The sequence below is a fragment of the Pongo abelii genome, chromosome 19 (assembly GCF_028885655.2).
Source record: "Pongo abelii isolate AG06213 chromosome 19, NHGRI_mPonAbe1-v2.0_pri, whole genome shotgun sequence".
Lineage (NCBI taxonomy): Eukaryota > Metazoa > Chordata > Mammalia > Primates > Hominidae > Pongo > Pongo abelii.
The window spans coordinates 57,351,116-57,367,776 of record NC_072004.2 but is presented as its reverse complement, the minus strand read 5'-3'; the positions used below and the strand labels follow the sequence as shown (position 1 = coordinate 57,367,776).

The 16,661-nt window shown below is 50.8% G+C and overlaps 2 protein-coding genes across 4 annotated transcripts in view; one reads left to right on the top strand and one right to left on the bottom strand.

Moving 5' to 3' along the window:
• MTMR4 (myotubularin related protein 4) overlaps positions 1-16,494 on the bottom strand; it is a 28,581-nt gene extending 12,087 nt beyond the window's left edge. Inside the window, exons 1-15 of one of the 3 annotated variants that reach the window (XM_063718125.1) lie at positions 16,405-16,494; positions 14,898-14,936; positions 11,204-11,293; positions 10,742-10,858; positions 9,782-9,864; positions 7,031-7,191; positions 6,818-6,914; positions 6,511-6,624; positions 5,496-5,692; positions 5,116-5,244; positions 3,847-3,958; positions 3,155-3,350; positions 2,680-2,865; positions 2,427-2,597; positions 2,121-2,275 (exon numbers count right to left, since the gene is read on the bottom strand). In XM_063718125.1, the coding sequence (XP_063574195.1) occupies positions 2,121-2,275; positions 2,427-2,597; positions 2,680-2,865; positions 3,155-3,350; positions 3,847-3,958; positions 5,116-5,244; positions 5,496-5,692; positions 6,511-6,624; positions 6,818-6,914; positions 7,031-7,191; positions 9,782-9,864; positions 10,742-10,858; positions 11,204-11,293; positions 14,898-14,900 (1,811 nt within the window). In that variant the 5' untranslated portion in view covers positions 14,901-14,936; positions 16,405-16,494. Of the gene's footprint in view, positions 1-2,120; positions 2,276-2,426; positions 2,598-2,679; positions 2,866-3,154; positions 3,351-3,846; positions 3,959-5,115; positions 5,245-5,495; positions 5,693-6,510; positions 6,625-6,817; positions 6,915-7,030; positions 7,192-9,781; positions 9,865-10,741; positions 10,859-11,203; positions 11,294-12,692; positions 12,810-14,897; positions 14,937-16,129; positions 16,220-16,404 lie in introns of those variants that run through there. The other 2 variants (XM_002827322.5, XM_009251570.4) reach the window with 2 other exon arrangements.
• LOC129051397 (atherin-like) lies at positions 12,729-16,136 on the top strand. The gene is made up of 2 exons (XM_054537049.2): positions 12,729-13,178; positions 15,050-16,136. The coding sequence occupies exons 1-2, from the start codon at positions 12,736-12,738 to the stop codon at positions 15,168-15,170; spliced, it is 564 nt and encodes a 187-aa protein (XP_054393024.1). The 5' UTR covers positions 12,729-12,735; the 3' UTR covers positions 15,171-16,136.
• Positions 16,495-16,661: the final 167 nt, after the last annotated feature.

Below are 16,661 nucleotides of genomic sequence, written 5' to 3'. Positions count from 1 at the left end.
TGTATGTATATGTATATATACATATACGTGTGTATAAATGTATATGGATATATATACATATGTGTATATATATGCGTATATATGTATATATATCCTTTGAGCACAGTATTTTCATTAAAAAATACTAACACAAATGCAAAAATATGCATACAAAGTAACCCTACTGGCCAGGCGCAGGAGCTTGTAATCCCAACACTTTGGGAGGCCAAGATGGGTGGATAACTTGAGGTCAGGAGTTCAAGACCAGCGTGACCAACATGGTAAAACCCCGTCTCTACTACAAATACAAAAATTAGCCGGGCATGGTGGCGCATGCCTGTAATCCCAGCTACTCGGGAGGCTGGGGCAGGAGAATCACCTGAACCCGGGAGGCAGAGGTTGCAGCGAGCTGAGATTGTGCCGCTGCAGTCCAGCCTGGGCAACAGAGCGAAACTCTGTCAAAAAAAACAAAAAAACAAAAAAAAAACACAAAGTAACCCTACTAAACTATGTACTTAAAAATGGTGTAGATGGTAAATAGCATGTGTATTTTACAATTTTTTTTTTTTTTTTTTTTGAGATGGAGTCTCACTCTATTGCCCAGGCTGGAGTGCAGTGGTGCGATCTTGGCTCACTGCAATCTCTGCCCCCCAGATTCAAGCGATTCTTATGCCTCAGCCTCCCAAGTAGCTGGGATTACAGGTGCCTGCCACCATGCCCGGCTAATTTTTGTATTTTTAGTAGAGACAGGGTTTCACCATGTTGGCCAGGCTGGCCTTGAACTCCTGACCTCAAGTGATCCACCTGCCTCGGCCTCCCAAAGTGCTGGGATCACAGGCATGAGCCACCGTGCCCAGACTGTATTTTACAAATTTTTAAAAAGCTACACATATAAGGATGTAAAGCACTCCCTGTAATGATTAAAAAAATGGAAATTACCTAAATGATGAATAGGAATCTGTTTATATAAATTGTGGACTACTCTGAAGCCAATAAAAACAAGAAAGGAAATTTAGATGTGCTGTCATGAGAAGACAATCTAATACAAAGCGGGAAAAACAATTTGCAGAATATGCAAAAAAGTAAAAAGGGTATGTAAAAATATTCTGATTTTGTTTATAAAAAATGTTTCCATATGAGAACGTGAGTGTGGATTTACCTATGTAGAGATAAACATCTGGAAAGACACGTACCAAATGTTAACAGTGGACACCTGTGGGGACAAGGATCATAAGGGAAGATTTTCATTTTCTACTTTTATATTGACTATTTTTTAAAAAACAAGAAACAGGTACTACTCTCATAAATTAACCAACATCATCTCACTTCTCCCCAAACATTGAGCCAGAAGATAACTAATTTTATGTCTCCCTTTTAAATTCTGGCCTTTTTCTGAGGGAGTAATATAAGGCCATCCTCCTGCTGGGAACCCATTTCCCTGAGAGTCAGATGTTTCTGGAAGCTAATGCTGGACACAACAAAGGTTGCTACTAATATAGCAAGCTCCCCATGCCCTGTACCAGTGAACAAAAACCAAGACCATTCCCACAAACCTTCCTAAAATAGTCGTTTCTGTTTTGTTCTCTCCCCTGCTTGGGTATATCATACAGAGTGATAGCAGCTCCTCCAGGAAAGAAAGTATCCAACCTTATCTTCAGAGGACCTTGAAAACACACAGAGTGCACTCCAGGCTAGCTACAAGTCTTGGCCAAGTTTTTCCTGCAAATGACTCAAGAAGTTGCTTTTAAATACCTCAGAAAGAGGCCGGGCACGGTGGCTCATGCCTGTAATCCCATCACTTTGGGAGGCCGAGGCGGGTGGATCATTTGAGGTCAGGAGTTTGAGACCAGCCTGGCCAACATGGTGAAACCCCATCTCTACAAAAAATACAAAAAATTGGCTGGGCGTGGTGGTCGGTGCTTGTAATCCCAGCTACTCAGGAGGCTGGGGCAGGAGAATCATTTGAACCTAGGAAGTGGAGGTTGCAGTGAGCCGAGATTGCACCGCTGGCACTCCAGCCTGGGCGACAAAGCGAGATTGTGTCTCAAAAAAAAAGAAAGAAAGAGAACATTTAGATGAGATGGGAAACAGTTACTGCCTTCCTAGTGGAGACAGGAGAAAGGAAGAAGGGCTTTTCTTACCTGTCCAGAGAGCGGCCAGAGAACTCCTGGCTCTGGGCCACTGGGGAAAGGTAAAGATCCATGTTTTCCTCCCCAAGTGTGCATGGAGATGATGCTGGCAGATAAACAGCTGTCCAGAGGTGCAGGGCCCGGACATGACAAACAGGATGCAGGACCTAGGGAAGCAGCCCAATACTAGTACTTTGTCAAGAGTTCCTGGTCCCTTTTCTTTCCCTAAGCCCTTGACTCTACATTTTCCCTACTGACTCAGCCACTTCTCCCTATAGGTTTCTAAATAGCACCTATAGGAAAAGGGCTCAAACTCACCATGTCTGAGCTGGGTGTGTAGAGAAAGTTATGAAAGTTTTTATTGCCAGCTCGAAGGAGCGCCCACACAGAGCAGGTCCGCTTGTAGATGTTGCGCTTCTCTCGCTCACAGGGGTTGTTGGCCAGGAAGGTGCCATAGAGGCAGGAGTATGTGTGTTGCACCAGTTTTACCTAGAAGGCAGAGAGAGCTTGCACCTGGGGGCCTCGGGCTGTCATTCTCCCCATCCCTGTTGTCACAGGGCTTAGGACTTACCAGGAATGCTTCATTAAATTCAAACAGGCAGGGGAACTGCTTAAGCAACTGATGAACAGAATCAAGCCACTGGAGGAACACAGGGCATTGTTCGTTTTGGTCCTCCACATTCTCTTGGTGGCCACAGCGATCTCCAAACTTGTGCCCAAAATCCAGCCAGTCAGACTCCACTAACACTTGGAAGCCCTGCAAAAAAAGAAACTGTTCAAACATAGGGCCTCTCTGGAAATGCTGATGTGCTACTCCCCTGGGAACTGCCCAAAGCAGGAAGCTGGCAGCTTCAAAGAAAAATAGGACTGGACCTAGAAGAGGACTCAAAGCCACCAATTTTCCAAGCCTTTGGGAGTTGGAAAAAAAAGAAAAAAAGAGCCACCAATGTCCTCTACTGAAAGACCCCCAGGACAGATCCAGAGGGCTCAACACCTTCCCTCCTCCCACATTCCCTCTGGTTTTCCCACCCAATTCCTCTCAATACCTCCAACGTCCTGTAATATGGGTCCAGTAATATTTTGGCCAGGGCTACGATCTGCGGTGTGCGGTCCCAGCCATCTGAGCAGTGTACCAGCACAGGCCTGCCTTCCCGGTCTACTGTATTAGCCACCAGCACAGCTGCTTTTAGCATCACCGACAAGTGCTGCAGCCATTTGGTACTCTCCAGTGCCGACAACCAGCTACACAAAAGCAGAAATCAAGTCAGTCACAAAGGGTGTTGAGGCCACAACAGTCTCTCCACCATCCACAGCCAGCCCCACCCAACAAAGTCCCCATTGAGAACTGAAACCAAGAGGTACAACCCGGGGCCTTTTAGACAAGAGGTATCTAGCAGGAAGGTAGGGAAGACAGGACCTACAGCAGATAAGAGCATCTGAAGCTTAAAAGAGGAACTGGGAAGCATCACATGCACTCAGCCATTTTCTCTCCCCAGTTCTCTGTGTTCTTTGAGTAGAACAGCTGATCCAAACGAAAGGAATCCAATGTCCTGTGACCACGCCAAAGTGTTGGCTGAGAAGTGGAAGGGTTCTTGGAACTAGCCCACGGCACCCAACTCCACCCAGGCCCTCAGGTCTCCTGCTCTCCAAACTTCTCATCTCCCCATCTAATCTTCCAAGAATAAGAGGTACTGGGTAAGGAATGAGACTGGAAGGAATCCAAGCAGGGAACACCTACTTGCTAGGATCCGGCATCTGGCTACACACAGCCCGGAGGTACTGAAAGCTGTTCCGGATGGCATGGATGTTGGCCATTCCCATGAACACGACTTCACAGTTGGGATAGTACTCTGTAGACATGACAGGAGAGTGGGACATAAAAGCATGTCCTAGGCCGGGCGCAGTGGCTCACGCCTGTAATCCCAGCACTTCAGGAGGCTGAAGCGGGTGGATCACCTGAAGTCAGGAGTTCGAGAACAGCCTGACTAACACAGTGAAACCCCGTCTCTACTAAAAATACAAAAATTAGCTGGGCATAGTGATAGGCACCTGTAATCCCAGCTACTCGGGAGACTGAGGCAGGAGAATCGCTTAAACCTGGGAGACGGAGGTTGCAGTGAGCCGAGATCACGCATTGCACTCCAGCCTGGGTGACAGAGCGAGACTCTGTCTCAAAAAAAAAAAAAAAAAAAAAAAGCACATCCTGGAAACAGGCATCCAGGACAAGAGTGGTCCTGGTGGACAAAGCTTCCCTGGCAGGGCAGAGCACTCCAGGATAGGAACTAAATACAGTCTTGAAATCTGAATCACACTTGTATCTCTGGAGACTCAGGTGCCATATATTAATAATAGTAACAGTAATGACAAATGATAGTAGTACTTAGAAAGACAATATATAATAAATTCTCAATAAATAGTAGCTGCTCTGTGGCAATAATTTTATATATACAACTTCTTTTTCTTTTTTGAGACAGGGTCTCATGGTCACCCAGGCTAGAGTGCAGTGGCATGACATCAGCTCACTGCAACCTCTGCCTCCCAGATGCAAGCGATTCTCATGCCTCAGCCTCCCAAGTGGCTGGGATGGGACCACAGGCATGCACCATCATGCCCAGCTAATGGTTTGTATTTTTGATAGAGGCGGGGTTTCGCCATGTTGCCCAGGCTGGTCTCGAACTCCTGAGCTCAAGCCATCCGCCTGCCTCTGCTTCCCAAAGTACTGGGATTACAGGCATGAGCCACTGGGCCCAGCCTACATATGCAACTTCTAATCATCCCAACAATTTTGCAAAGTTTGTAACATCCCCTTCTTACAGAAAAGAAAATAAAGCTTGGACAGATTAAGCAACTTCAGCATAGTCACAGCCATAGCTAGTAGGTAGCAAAGTTGTGATTCCAAGCTAGGTTTGTTTGGGCTCTTTCCACTATACAAACGGCCCCCAACCCCCTCCTCACCAAAGCCACCCAGAGCACAGGCTGGCTGCAGACACTGGGATAACAGCAATACCTTCACATTCACAGCCTCCACCCTTGGCCCGGTTGGCCACTGCTGCCGTGTAGGATCGCGCATCCAGGATCAGCAGCTTCTGAGGAGCTGCTGTGCTCTCCACTCCAGAGCACGCAGTCAGAGAAGAATCTAAACACACAGCAGGAAGGAGTCCCTGAGTCAGCCAGCCACCTAGCCTCTTGCTGGCCCTCTGGCACTCCCTCTCAGAAGGCAGAACATGCAACTAGAGACCCCTCACACCCCACAGCTTCTGACAAGGCAGGGACACCAGCCCCCCGTGTGCTGTCATCTTCCCAGACTCTCACTGGGGACTCCCTGGGAGCCAATGAAGCCAAGGAGGGGGCCTGCTCCCTGGCAGGTTAGCATCATCCACACCTTACCAAAGTCAGCATCACACGCCTCGCTGGTATCATTATTCCCGGTGCTGAGGGAGCCCCCAGTGGTCCTTGTCCCCGGGTCCAGGGCACAGGCTTTAGCAATGGACGTGACCAGGTACTCATCATCAGCATTGCGCCAGCCCCACCAGCTGATCTCTGGCTGGCTGCAGCGGGCGATGGCAGCCCCATTGCGCAAGTGTCTGACAAAACAGAAGGAACCGTAATGCCCTTGGCATTCGAAGCCTCCAGAGGCCTACCTCAGGGGGTTAGACCAAAGTCTCTAGAGCCAGCAGGGGCTACCAACTCATCCAGGCCATAACAGCAACCAAAAGCCCCAATGTCACTAGCAGGCTTCACAGTTTACAAAGCATCATCACACATACTTTCTCAAATGGGCTCTGTATGTCCAAGGTGACCTTGACTCATCAAATCTGCACAGCAACTGCTCCAGGTACAGACACCCAGCAGGAGAACAAGGCCTGGCTGAGCCAAGAACAGGAACAATTCCAAACTTCAGGGTTACTTCCTGTCTCACTCTATTTTAGCTACAATATTCTAGTGCAGGGATCAGCAAACATTTTCAGTAAAAAACCAGACAACAAATTTTTGGCCTTGTGGGTCACAATCCAGTTTCTGTCATGTATTCTTCTTTGTTTTTTTAAAAATAGCCCTTTAAAAATGTAAAAACCACTCACAGCTTACAAGCCGTTTTATATAATAGGCTATAAGCCAGATTTTGTCTGCAGGCCAGTTTGCCAACCCCTGTACTAATGTGTGTATAAAATAATGTACTATTTTATACACACACACACACTCTAAAAAAAGGGGGGGAATGAATAAACTCCCTAATAGCCTTATTCTTAGGAGAAAAAACTAAGATACTTTTTTTAAAAATTATTTCCTACTTCCCCATAGAGTGTCAATTCTCAGTCAACCAGGTTACCCAAAACCTCCAGTTTTGACTCTTTCCTTGTTGCGTAAGAAATGGCCTCCCTACTTCCCAGCCCCACTGCCTCACCTATACACAACCACGGGGATCCGCTTCCAGGAGCGGAAGGAAGCCACATTCTCCAGCTCTTTGTCAGTGATCCACACAGGAACCAGCAGCTTCTGGGGGTAACTGGGGCACAATCTGAGAAGAGACCAGGTGGCGGTCACTGCACTGGATCTAAAACATGTGATGACAGGATCCCTGGGAATGGCTTTGTGGGAAGAGAAACCAGGAACCTTCCTCCCTCACAGACTCAGAAGCTGTGCCCACCATACTTTATCCAAACACGGAAGTGGTTTTGTGTGGAAGGTGTTTTGGTCCCCAACCCTCTCACTTGTAGTTGCTGTTGATGTGTGAGACTCTCCAGACGTTCTGCAGGTCAAAGCCCATTCTTGCAAGCTCCGCCTCCTGTCGACAACGTATGTGCTCACCTGCAACAGAGCCCCCACGATGGTTAGCTTCCCAGAGCACCAATGTGCAGGAGTGGAGGAGGGATGAGAACCTAGCAGTAAGAAGCAGCCTCCCAAAGAAAATAGACTGGCCTCACCTGGCTGACATAGGTGAGTGTGCTGGTCCTCCTCGGTCAGCCCCAGGCACCAGGCATGGTAGGCAAAGGCAAAGAGGTCCTCAGGCTTGGCAGGTCTTGCTGTAGCTCGGCTTAGCCGTGAGAGCCACTCTTGGCACTGCTTGAAAGTGGAGAAGTGGCACCTGCCAGGCAAGAAGCCACAGGCCTAGGTGAGGCAAAGTGCAGTTGTGCCATGGGGCTATCAGGGTCAAAAACACAGCCACAGGAAGGCTGTGAGGAGAGAAGGCTGCGAAACAGAGGTGAAGCAGTGGGGACCCAGGGTGGGGGGACAAGGGACACTGGCCAACAGCCAACAGAAGTTGTCTCTTGTGATAATTATCTTCCCAAGAACTCCTGTGTTTGAGGCATACTTATCCTCTCGAATGGGGCCTTACTGTTTCTCGTATCAAATCTAAATGCTACCACGTGGCCCTGAACATCTGCACTCCTTGTCCCTACCCTAATGGACCAGTGTTATCTCCCATGACTCCCTAACTCAAACCTTCTGCTTCAGGCGGGAAGTTCTGCTCACATCCTTCCCATCTCCTTGGTTTATCTTCTGCTTGATAATGTCTCCTCTCTGCCTAGCCACATCCTACTGATGCTTTGAAGATAGTTTCAGTCTCACCTCTTCCTTGAAGCCTTCCCAGCCTACTCTATTCCAGAAACTCCTTCCTCTCTTGATTCTTAATGTGCTTGTAATATATATATACTTTTTTTTTTTTTTTTTTGAGAGAGGGTCTTGCTCTTGCTCTGTCACCCAGGCTGGAGTGTAGTGGCGCGATCACAACTCCCTGCAGCCTCGACCTCCTGGGCTCAGGCAATCCTCCCAACTCAGTCCCCTGAGTAGCTGAGACCATAATTGTGCACCACCACGTCTGGCTAACTTTTTAAATTCTTCATAGAGACAGGGTCTCTCTATGTTGCCCAGGCTGATCTTGAACTCCTGGGCTCAAGCGATCCTCCTCCCTCGGCCTCCCAAAGTACTAGGATTACAGGTATGTGCCACCATGCCTGGCCTGCTTGGAGTACTAAGCAACACATTTTCCCATAGCATACTGCCACATGTTAAGTCTTCTTCCAGCAGCTAGAGTTTAGCCTCCTTGAAGGGAAGGGCAATGTGAATGCTCCTTCTGAATGCCCCACAGACCTGAGCACATGATAGGCTCTAAAGTGGGTATCCTTTTAATAAACCTTGGAGTCATCCAGATTCCTCTTTCTTTCATTTCAAATCTGCCAGCAAATCTTCTCATCTCCATCTTCAAAATACACCCAGAATCTGACTGCTTCTCATTCTCACCACTTTAGCTGCTAGCGCCTCAGACAGGCCACCATGACCTCTCATGTGGTAACTGCAGTAGCTTCCTAACTAGTCTCCCAGTTTCTGCTTTTGCTCTTGCCCCCATTCTCTTTCATCTAGTCTCAATATAGCAGCCAGAGTGATTCTATGAAACATTAATCAGATCACATCACTCCTTTGCTCAAAATCCTCCAGTAGTTTCTCAGTTCCCTCTAAGTAAAAGCCAGTCTTCATGACAGCCAAAGTGTCTGACACCCAGCTTTGTTCTCAGATCATATAACCCACTACCCTCACCCACACATGTTCTACTCCAACCACACCAGCCTCCCTGCCGGTCTCCCAATATGCAGGCACACACCCACCTCAGGGCCTTTGCACTTGCCGTTCTCTGTCTCTGGCACACTCTTCCCCCAAATACCCACATGGCCACTTTCTTCAAGTCTTGACTCGACTGCCACCTTTTTGGTGCAGCTTCTCTGATCACTTTCGTTTTGTTTTTTTGAGACAGGGTCTCACTCTGTCACCCAGGCTGGAGTGCAGTGGTGTAATCACAGCTCACTGCAGCCTCGACTTCTCAGGCAAGAGGACCTCCCGTCTCAGCCTCTTGAGTAGCTGGGACTACAGGCATGCATCACCACGCCTGGCTAATTTTTTATATTTTTAGTAGAGACAGGGTCTCACCATGTTGCCCAAGCTGATCTTGAACTCCTAAGCTGAAGCGATCTTCCCAAGCATCACCACACCTGGCTAATTTTTTCTATTTTTAGTAGAGATGGGGTCTCGCTATGTTGCCCAGGCTGATCTTGAACTCTTAAGCTGAAGCGATCTTCCCACCTTGGCCACTGGAAGTGCTGGTATTACAGGCGTGAACCACCACGCCCAGCCTGATTGTTTTACAATCTTCACCCTCATAGCACTCCATATTCCCTTTCCCTGCTTTATTTTTTTCCTTTACACTTACTATCATTTCACAAATTTTACTTATTACTTACGGTTGGTATCTTCTCATTGGGATGTAAGCTCTCTGAGGAGGGATAATTTTGTCTATTTGTTTCCTGCTGTATCCCCAGGGCTTAAAACAGTCTGGCATTGAGTAGGGTACTCAATACATGTATATCAAATGAATAAATAAACCAACAATAATGTGAGTGCTCTGTGCCAGACATTGTCCTCGGTGCTTTCATACACATACACGTTATCTCACTTAATCCTTACGATGACTCCATGAACTAGGCATTACTCTCATTTTTTCAGGTCAAGATCCTATGGGTCAGTAAACTGACCTCCCAACCCAGAACATGGTCTTCACCTTTTCTTCCAACTGGGGAAAGTGAGGCAGCATCTTTCCTCTCTTGCACCAGAGAAACCCTGCAGCACAGAGAACTGGACAAGACTAGGGCCAGGGGACCTGAGTGAGACTCCATTGTTCTCACCTCACCACTTTGGAGTCCTTGCAGGAAATGTGCAACTGGAACATATCACGGCTCTCCACACTGTCAATCATCCGGAGGGGGACCTGTAGAGGAAGGGCAAACTGAAGCTCAGACTCCCCACTGGGTACCACTCCTCACCCTCACCCTAGCGTAGGCACTAATGTATCAATAGCAGGAAGGAAACCAACATTTACTGAGGGTCTGTTAAGCACCTGGTAACTGTACGGAGTCCTCTGCATATGTGATCCCAATTAATGATCCCAATAACCTTGCACAGCAGGTGCTTTCAGCCCATATTACAAGGAGAAAAATCAAGCCTCAGTTAGGTGACTTGACCAAGGTCACCCAGCTGGTGAGTGGCAACGCAGGAAAAGAGCCCAGGTTTGCCTGACTCCAAAGCCTGTGTTCTTCCAACAATGCCACTGTGCTCCTTAGAAGGGCCAGTAATAGAATAATGGAAAGAGAGAAGAAGAGAAATGAGAATGAGCCAGAAACAGAGCTAGGAAAATGAGGCAGGAAAACATGAGGTCAGAGATAAACAGAAGGGATCCCCAACTTTTTTTTAAATTTTTTTGAGAGGTAGTCTCACTCTGTCACCCAAGCTGGACAGCAGTGGCACAATCTCGGCTCACTGCAACCTCCACCTCCCAGGTTCAAGTGATTCCCGTACCTCAGCCTCCCGAGTAGGTGGGATTACACGTGCGCACCACCAAGCCCGACTAACTTTTGTATTGTTAGTAGAGACAGAGTTTCACCATGTTGGCCAAGCTGGTCTCGAACTCCTGACCTCAAGTGACCCACCCGCCTCGGCCTCCCAAAGTGCTGGGATTACAGGCGTGAGCCACTGCGCCCAGCCTCCAACTTTTTTAATGACATGATCAAGGAGAGCTTTGGAACAATCCCACCTTGAACCTCATAGGGATTCTAGCTTAGGGGTAGGAGAACAATACAGAAACTCACGTTGATGACAGAGTCCTTGAATTTGATATGCAGCCGATAGTTAGAGATGGCAATGAGGGCATCGGCTGCCCGGCCCAGGAACTCTACTCCCTCACCCTGCAGCACTGTGAAGGGGACCTGTCAAGGGGCAGAGAAACCTTCAGTCCAGAAGTGAGTGACCACCTTATCCTCTTCTACAGCCCCTGATCTGTGGGAACCCCTCTGGAAAAGGTGGACCAAGGCAGGAGAGGAGAGTTCTCTCCACGGTAACAGCAGCAGGCAACAGCTGTACAGGAAAGCTGCCTTTCCTTCCCTGCGGCCAAAGGCTCCAGGATGCACAGAGAAACCCTTCTCCTCCAGAGACCAGGGAACAGGAAGCCAGAGCTCTGGTACCAGATGCCCTTGAGGATTTTTGGGAGAAGGGAGGGTGTTTTTTAACTGGGCAGGGAGCCCCATCTATCCTGGCCCCCAACTCCTCCTTACCTGAAGATTCTCTTCCTCCTTCACTAGTTCCTTGGGGGGGAACAGATCCTTGGCTTGGATGTACTCCAGGCTGGGGGGCCCCTCCTCACCCTGTAGGAAGGCCACGGTCCTAAGTCACCAAGCTCTGCTTAGAGCTTCAGGCTCATTCTGCTCCCCTCCCCACCAAGAAATCCACAGATACCCACACACACACACCTCTAAAGGTTCTGGTCACCAGAGAAGGGAAAAGAGATCTGACTTGGTTGGAGACAGGGAAGGGTGAAATGGAGAGGGTATCAGCCTATTAAGCCTAAGGAAAGAGTGAGGCCCCAGGAGGAATTGGGAATCTGCACTCTTCAAAGAAGGACTCTCCTATAGCACCAACATTTCAAAAATGGAGGAGAGAAAACTAAGGAAAAGAAAGACTCTTTTCCTTAGACCCGTGTAAGGGTAAGGCGGGAGTGGGGATGGGAAAGTGCTGTCCTGAGGAAAAGGAGCCAGGTGTGGCAGCTGGTTTTAGAGAGGAGGGAAATCAGGCACCTACAGCCACTGAAGCTTCAATCTAGTGGGTGAAGGAGACAAAGAGGAGTGGGTGGGGGGATTCAGTCCCACACCTCTAGAGGGCCTTCACTGATGCTTTCAAAATGAAGACGTGTTTGGGAGCTGGGCTTATCTTCTTGTTAGACCCACACTGCTGACAAGCCCCCATTACCTGCCAAGTAACCTGCCCTGCCTGCTAATCAGAGGGGAATTCCTGAGGAATACCCACAGCAAGCAAAAGGAACTCCCCTCCCAACCACCAGGGAGGGGACCCGAGGGGATCCACGCGCCTGGGAGGAGCCAGGAGACCCAAGGACAGCCAGGGGAGAGAGAGAGAGAGGAGGCCTGGCAGACACCCACGGGGAAGCGGGGGGGACAGCTGAGAGGACAGATGGGGGAAGCTGGGAAGGAGCATCAGCCAGAGCGGGAGGAGGGGAGGACCGGGAATGATGCAGAGGTACGGAACCCTGCAAAGGCAGGGAAGATGGAGAAGAGAGGCTGTCTGGGGGACAGTCAAGGAGAAAAGGCTGGCATGTCAGGTGAGGGATGGAGTGGTGGAAGAGGGAAGGGACTGGAGCCCCAAGCCAGCTCAAAGACATTCCGTGCTCCCCGACCAACCTCCTAACATCCCATTCAGCCTACTAGCCACATCCCACATCCCCAAGCAAGGATTCAGCGGGTGGGACCAAGAGGGAGAGGCGGAGGTAAAGGGATGTACCCCTGCAAGGCGGGGCCTAGAGATCTGCAGTCAAGGGCAGTGGCTGCCGGGCCAGGATGGCCTTCGACCATCTCCGGCACCCAAAGATTGAAGCAAGTCCAAGAAATAAAAGGGTTAACCCACCTTCCCTGCCCCTAAACGTTCGGGGCCGGGCCAGGGGCCTCGGGAAGGGGGATGGGCTGAAATCGAGGGCTGACCCTGGGCGGGGCTGCGGGTGCCTCCTAGGCCCCCAAAGGCAGGGTGGGCACTTACGAAGCAGCTAAGCATGGAGCAGGAGACGCGGGCGGTCAGGCTCATGGTCGCGGGCGGTCTGGGCCAGCGCACATGTCCCCGGAGCCGCTGCGCTGCCCGCCAGCCCCGGGCGCCCGCCGCATCCCGGCTGCGGGGCTCGCCAGGTGCAGCCGCGGCGGCCAAGAGGCTAGGGCGCTGGTGGCGGGGCCTCCGCGCGGCTCCCGCGCGCCTCTCCCCTCCTCTCCACAATGGAGCGGGCCCAGCTCCGCCCTCCCGCACGAGCGCAGAAGGGAGGGGAGCCAGGCGAGAGGAGAGCCCCGGACCGCGGCGGGAAGGCGGAGGCAGGGGCGGGGCGGCTCCGCGGGCCCCGCCCACAAGCCCAGCCTCGTCCCTCCCCGCGGACCCTGGGCCTCGTAGGAGGGCGTACCCTACTCCAGGGACCTTTAGGAGCTTTCAGGAATCTGGTCTACGGGACCGCCCACATCTTCTCATTTCCCTTCTTCCCAGGTGAGCCACCCCACGCCCTCTTACAAACCCATCCCCACGCCCCTACTCCTAAGCTCCCCCGACGCCTGCTCTGGATCCCAAGGTGCAGCTCACCTACCAGCACCCCATTTGCTTCCTCCTTTCCCTCCAAAACCACTACCCACCATGCCCCTGCCCATCAGGGTCCTTCAATCCCGTGACTTCGTTAAACCTTTCTTTCCCCTTAGAATGGTGCCAGGTTAGTCATTCCACGCTCGTGGAAAGGGAAATGAGCTTTTTACTCCAACACTCCTACCCAACCCTACTCCTTCAGCTCCATCTCCTTCCTTGTTTCACATTCTGATATCTGGGTAAGAAAGTCCTTCTTGGAGGAGAAAGGATTTCTTACTCTGGGAAAGTGAAGAGCTAGAAGTATGGACCACAGAAGCTATACAAAAAAACGAAACTTGAAACCCAGGAGCAGCGGAGTAGAGAGAGCTGGGTAGAGGGCCAAGGAATAAGGAGCAGGAATAAGGGGCTCAAAATGTCACCAAGAGTCACAGAGGGAGCTGGCTGGAACCCCAAACTTCCTGCACCTGGTAACTTTCAGACACCAGGGCTTTTGTCTTGTTTGGGGGAGAAGGGAGTAATAAAAGAAAACCTGACATTTTATTAAGCATCTACAATGAGCCAGGCAGTTTCTAACATTACCTCAGTAAAACCTTTCAACCCCCCAAGAAGTAAATCTTATCCTGTCTTACTGGTGAGACTCAAGCTTAGAGAGAAAGTATGTAATTTACCTAAGTGGTGGTGCTAGGATTTGAAATTAGATGAAGCTGACTGTGAGGCCCATGCTCTTTTCAGGGTAGCCCAGAAGAGAAAAAGAGGAGCTATCTGTTGGTGGGGGCCAAAACCAGCAGGCTTTCTGAGAAGAGACTGAACCAATAGTGCACACACCAAATCCACATGTCTATGGAAGGAAGGGAGGGAAGGAGGAAATCCTCTCATCTACTAAATTCTTTAACCTGCCCCTAAGCACAAGGGACACCTAAAAGAAACCGAAGAGATACTACCAGGTTAAGGGCCTGGTCTGGGCCAGGGCCTGCAGCTCTCTAGGCCTTTCCCATCTCACTGCCTCCTCCTAGCTCTCAGGAGTTAAGGGCTTCCCTGGACTTGGGGTGAGAGAAGGGCCATTACAGTTAATGGAAAATTAATAGGATCATTAATAGAAACCACCTCTGGTGATATTCTGGGCACCCTGAAGATGCTATCCTGATAGATATTCAATCAGCTGTCACCTGTAGTGGCTTAACAGCAGCACCCTGGAACTAGAGCACCCACAGTTTTGGTGGAGTCACTCCTGATATAGCATCCACAATATTCAAAGGACCCACCAGAAGTCCAAGGATCTTGAGATAAGGCCCAGCTTTTCAGACCAGAACACAGAGATTCTACCGGGGACCCAAGAAAAGCTGTTATGAAGGGTTAATAGAACCAGTGGTGGGTAGGGAGTAGGAGGAAAGTGTGGGGCATAGCACATGCAGAAAATGATTTCTAGAAGCTTCCAGTCCCAGTGCTGTATACTGGCTGATGTTTTGCAATCTAAAGAAACCCTAATTTATCTCCAGGGCAGATGAACCTGTTTAGGAGCTGAACAGGGTAGCCTGGAGCTCAAGGTCTAGGACAGGTGGGGCAGCTTCACAGAGAAAGACACATGGATTACAGAAAACACAATGGCCTGAGGAAAGACAGGGTACTCACCATTCTACCGTGGCAAGGGTCCAGGCTGCCTGCTTCTCACTGTAAGGAGACAGAGGAACATAAAAGGACCCCATTAACATTACCATAGAATCAACAAATGACACACATCTACCCCCGACCTTCTCTACAACTCTTATTCTTCTCCCTCGCAGAGACTCCAGTCTCTCCACAAGTCACCATGCCAGAGAGAGGCAATGGGAGCTACATGGGGAGAAAGCAACAAGTGATCCTGCAGGGCATGAAGTCAGCCACGAAGTTCTGAAGCAGGAATGAGTATCATCCAAGATTATTCGGCAGAATTCAGGAGTCCTGATTTCCAGACGCAGAGGGAGAACACTTCTTTGTTGGGGAGCAGAACTGCCAACTATGAAGAGACACAGACTGCCCAACTGGGGCTCATTTTGGGCCCTGAATCTTGGGGTGAAGTGGCAGTAGTTGAAGGAGCATGAATCCACAGGAATGTTTTGCCAGTCTCTGAGTCTGGGAGTAGTACCCACCTGACCTGTTTACTGGGGGCAGAGTCCAGAGTGGGACAAGAGGGAGGGGACCACAACCTGTGATCAGAGGGCAGCAGGGCTGCATAGGTCCTGCTGAGTGTATTTGACACCAAGTGGGGTGGAGGTTATGAAGGGGAGGCCACACAACAGGGACAGAATCAAGCCAATCCAGGCCTTGGAGTCAGCATCTGTCCAATGAGCCCAAGTAACAGGGATTTCGGGATAGGGCCTCCTAGGCTCCCTTAGGGAGCCAGGCCTAGGTTTCACTGACACTTTCCTTCATGCCTGCTATCCTCGGGCAGTGCAGCAGAGCCCTGAGGGAGGCTGCGGGGATAAAAGCCTCCATCTGTGGTCCTGCCCACCTCCCTGATCACAGTGTCCTCTTCCCTAGGCCATTCTCCCTCATGGGGGAACCCGCAAGAGGCAAGCCAGAGGTGCTGCCTCACCGCCCACTGGCAGCAGCCCCAGGGAACGAAAGGAGGGAAGGAGGGACAAGGATCAGGCCTGGGAGGCCCAGGGTTTTCAGACCTAGGGGATCTGGTCCCAGGGGGCGGGCCAGGTTGGCAGGGGAGCCCAGGTGCCCAGGTTCTAGGGGCGGAGCCTAAAGACTGGGAGGCGGAGCCCCAAATGACAGAAGGCGGGACTTAGGAAAGCCGGTGGGGGCCAGGGCGGGGCCGGGCAAGACGCGGTCGTTGAGGTTCCCAGGCTCGCAGTGCAGGGGGCACGGTGACTCACCCAGGCGGCGTCCGCACGACCCTCTGAGGCCGCGCTCTTGCCACTTCCGTCTCCCGCAGCTGCTGAGGCCGCGCAGTCCCGACCCCACCACGGTGCCCCTCTCCTGAACCAATCATATCTCTAGCCTGTACCCGCCCTGGCCAATGGCCACGCCAAGTCCCGCCCTGCCCCCATCACGCAGCCACCGCCCTCACTCTCGACCCCACTCATTGGTCGAGTCGGGCAAACGCCCTCCCAGCCTTTAGCCAATCGGATGCCGAAAGACGAGACTATACCTGGAGGAAGGAGGCGCGGCGCCGGAGAGGAGACGCGACCAATGGGAAATCACAGCGCGTCCTTGCGGCAGCCAATAGGAGAGAAGTAAAGAGGGGGCTGCTGGCTACCGCTCTGGGGACCGGAAGTGGAGGCGGCTCGTCGCCTACTGGTAGCGCAATTAGAGGCGGGCATTGTAGGGTACAAGCCTAAAGCCACTTCCGGTGATGGCCCCTCCCAGGAGGTACTTCTCAAACAGATCCCCAGTGGCACCTCGGTT

Bases quoted from the DNA above. Each gene is read 5' to 3' on its own strand.
- LOC129051397 (XM_054537049.2), top strand. From the start codon at position 12,736: ATGGTCGCGGGCGGTCTGGGCCAGCGCACATGTCCCCGGAGCCGCTGC. The intron at 13,179-15,049 runs GTGAGCCACCCC...TCTCCCTCGCAG, and splicing joins CTCATTTCCCTTCTTCCCAG to AGACTCCAGTCTCTCCACAA.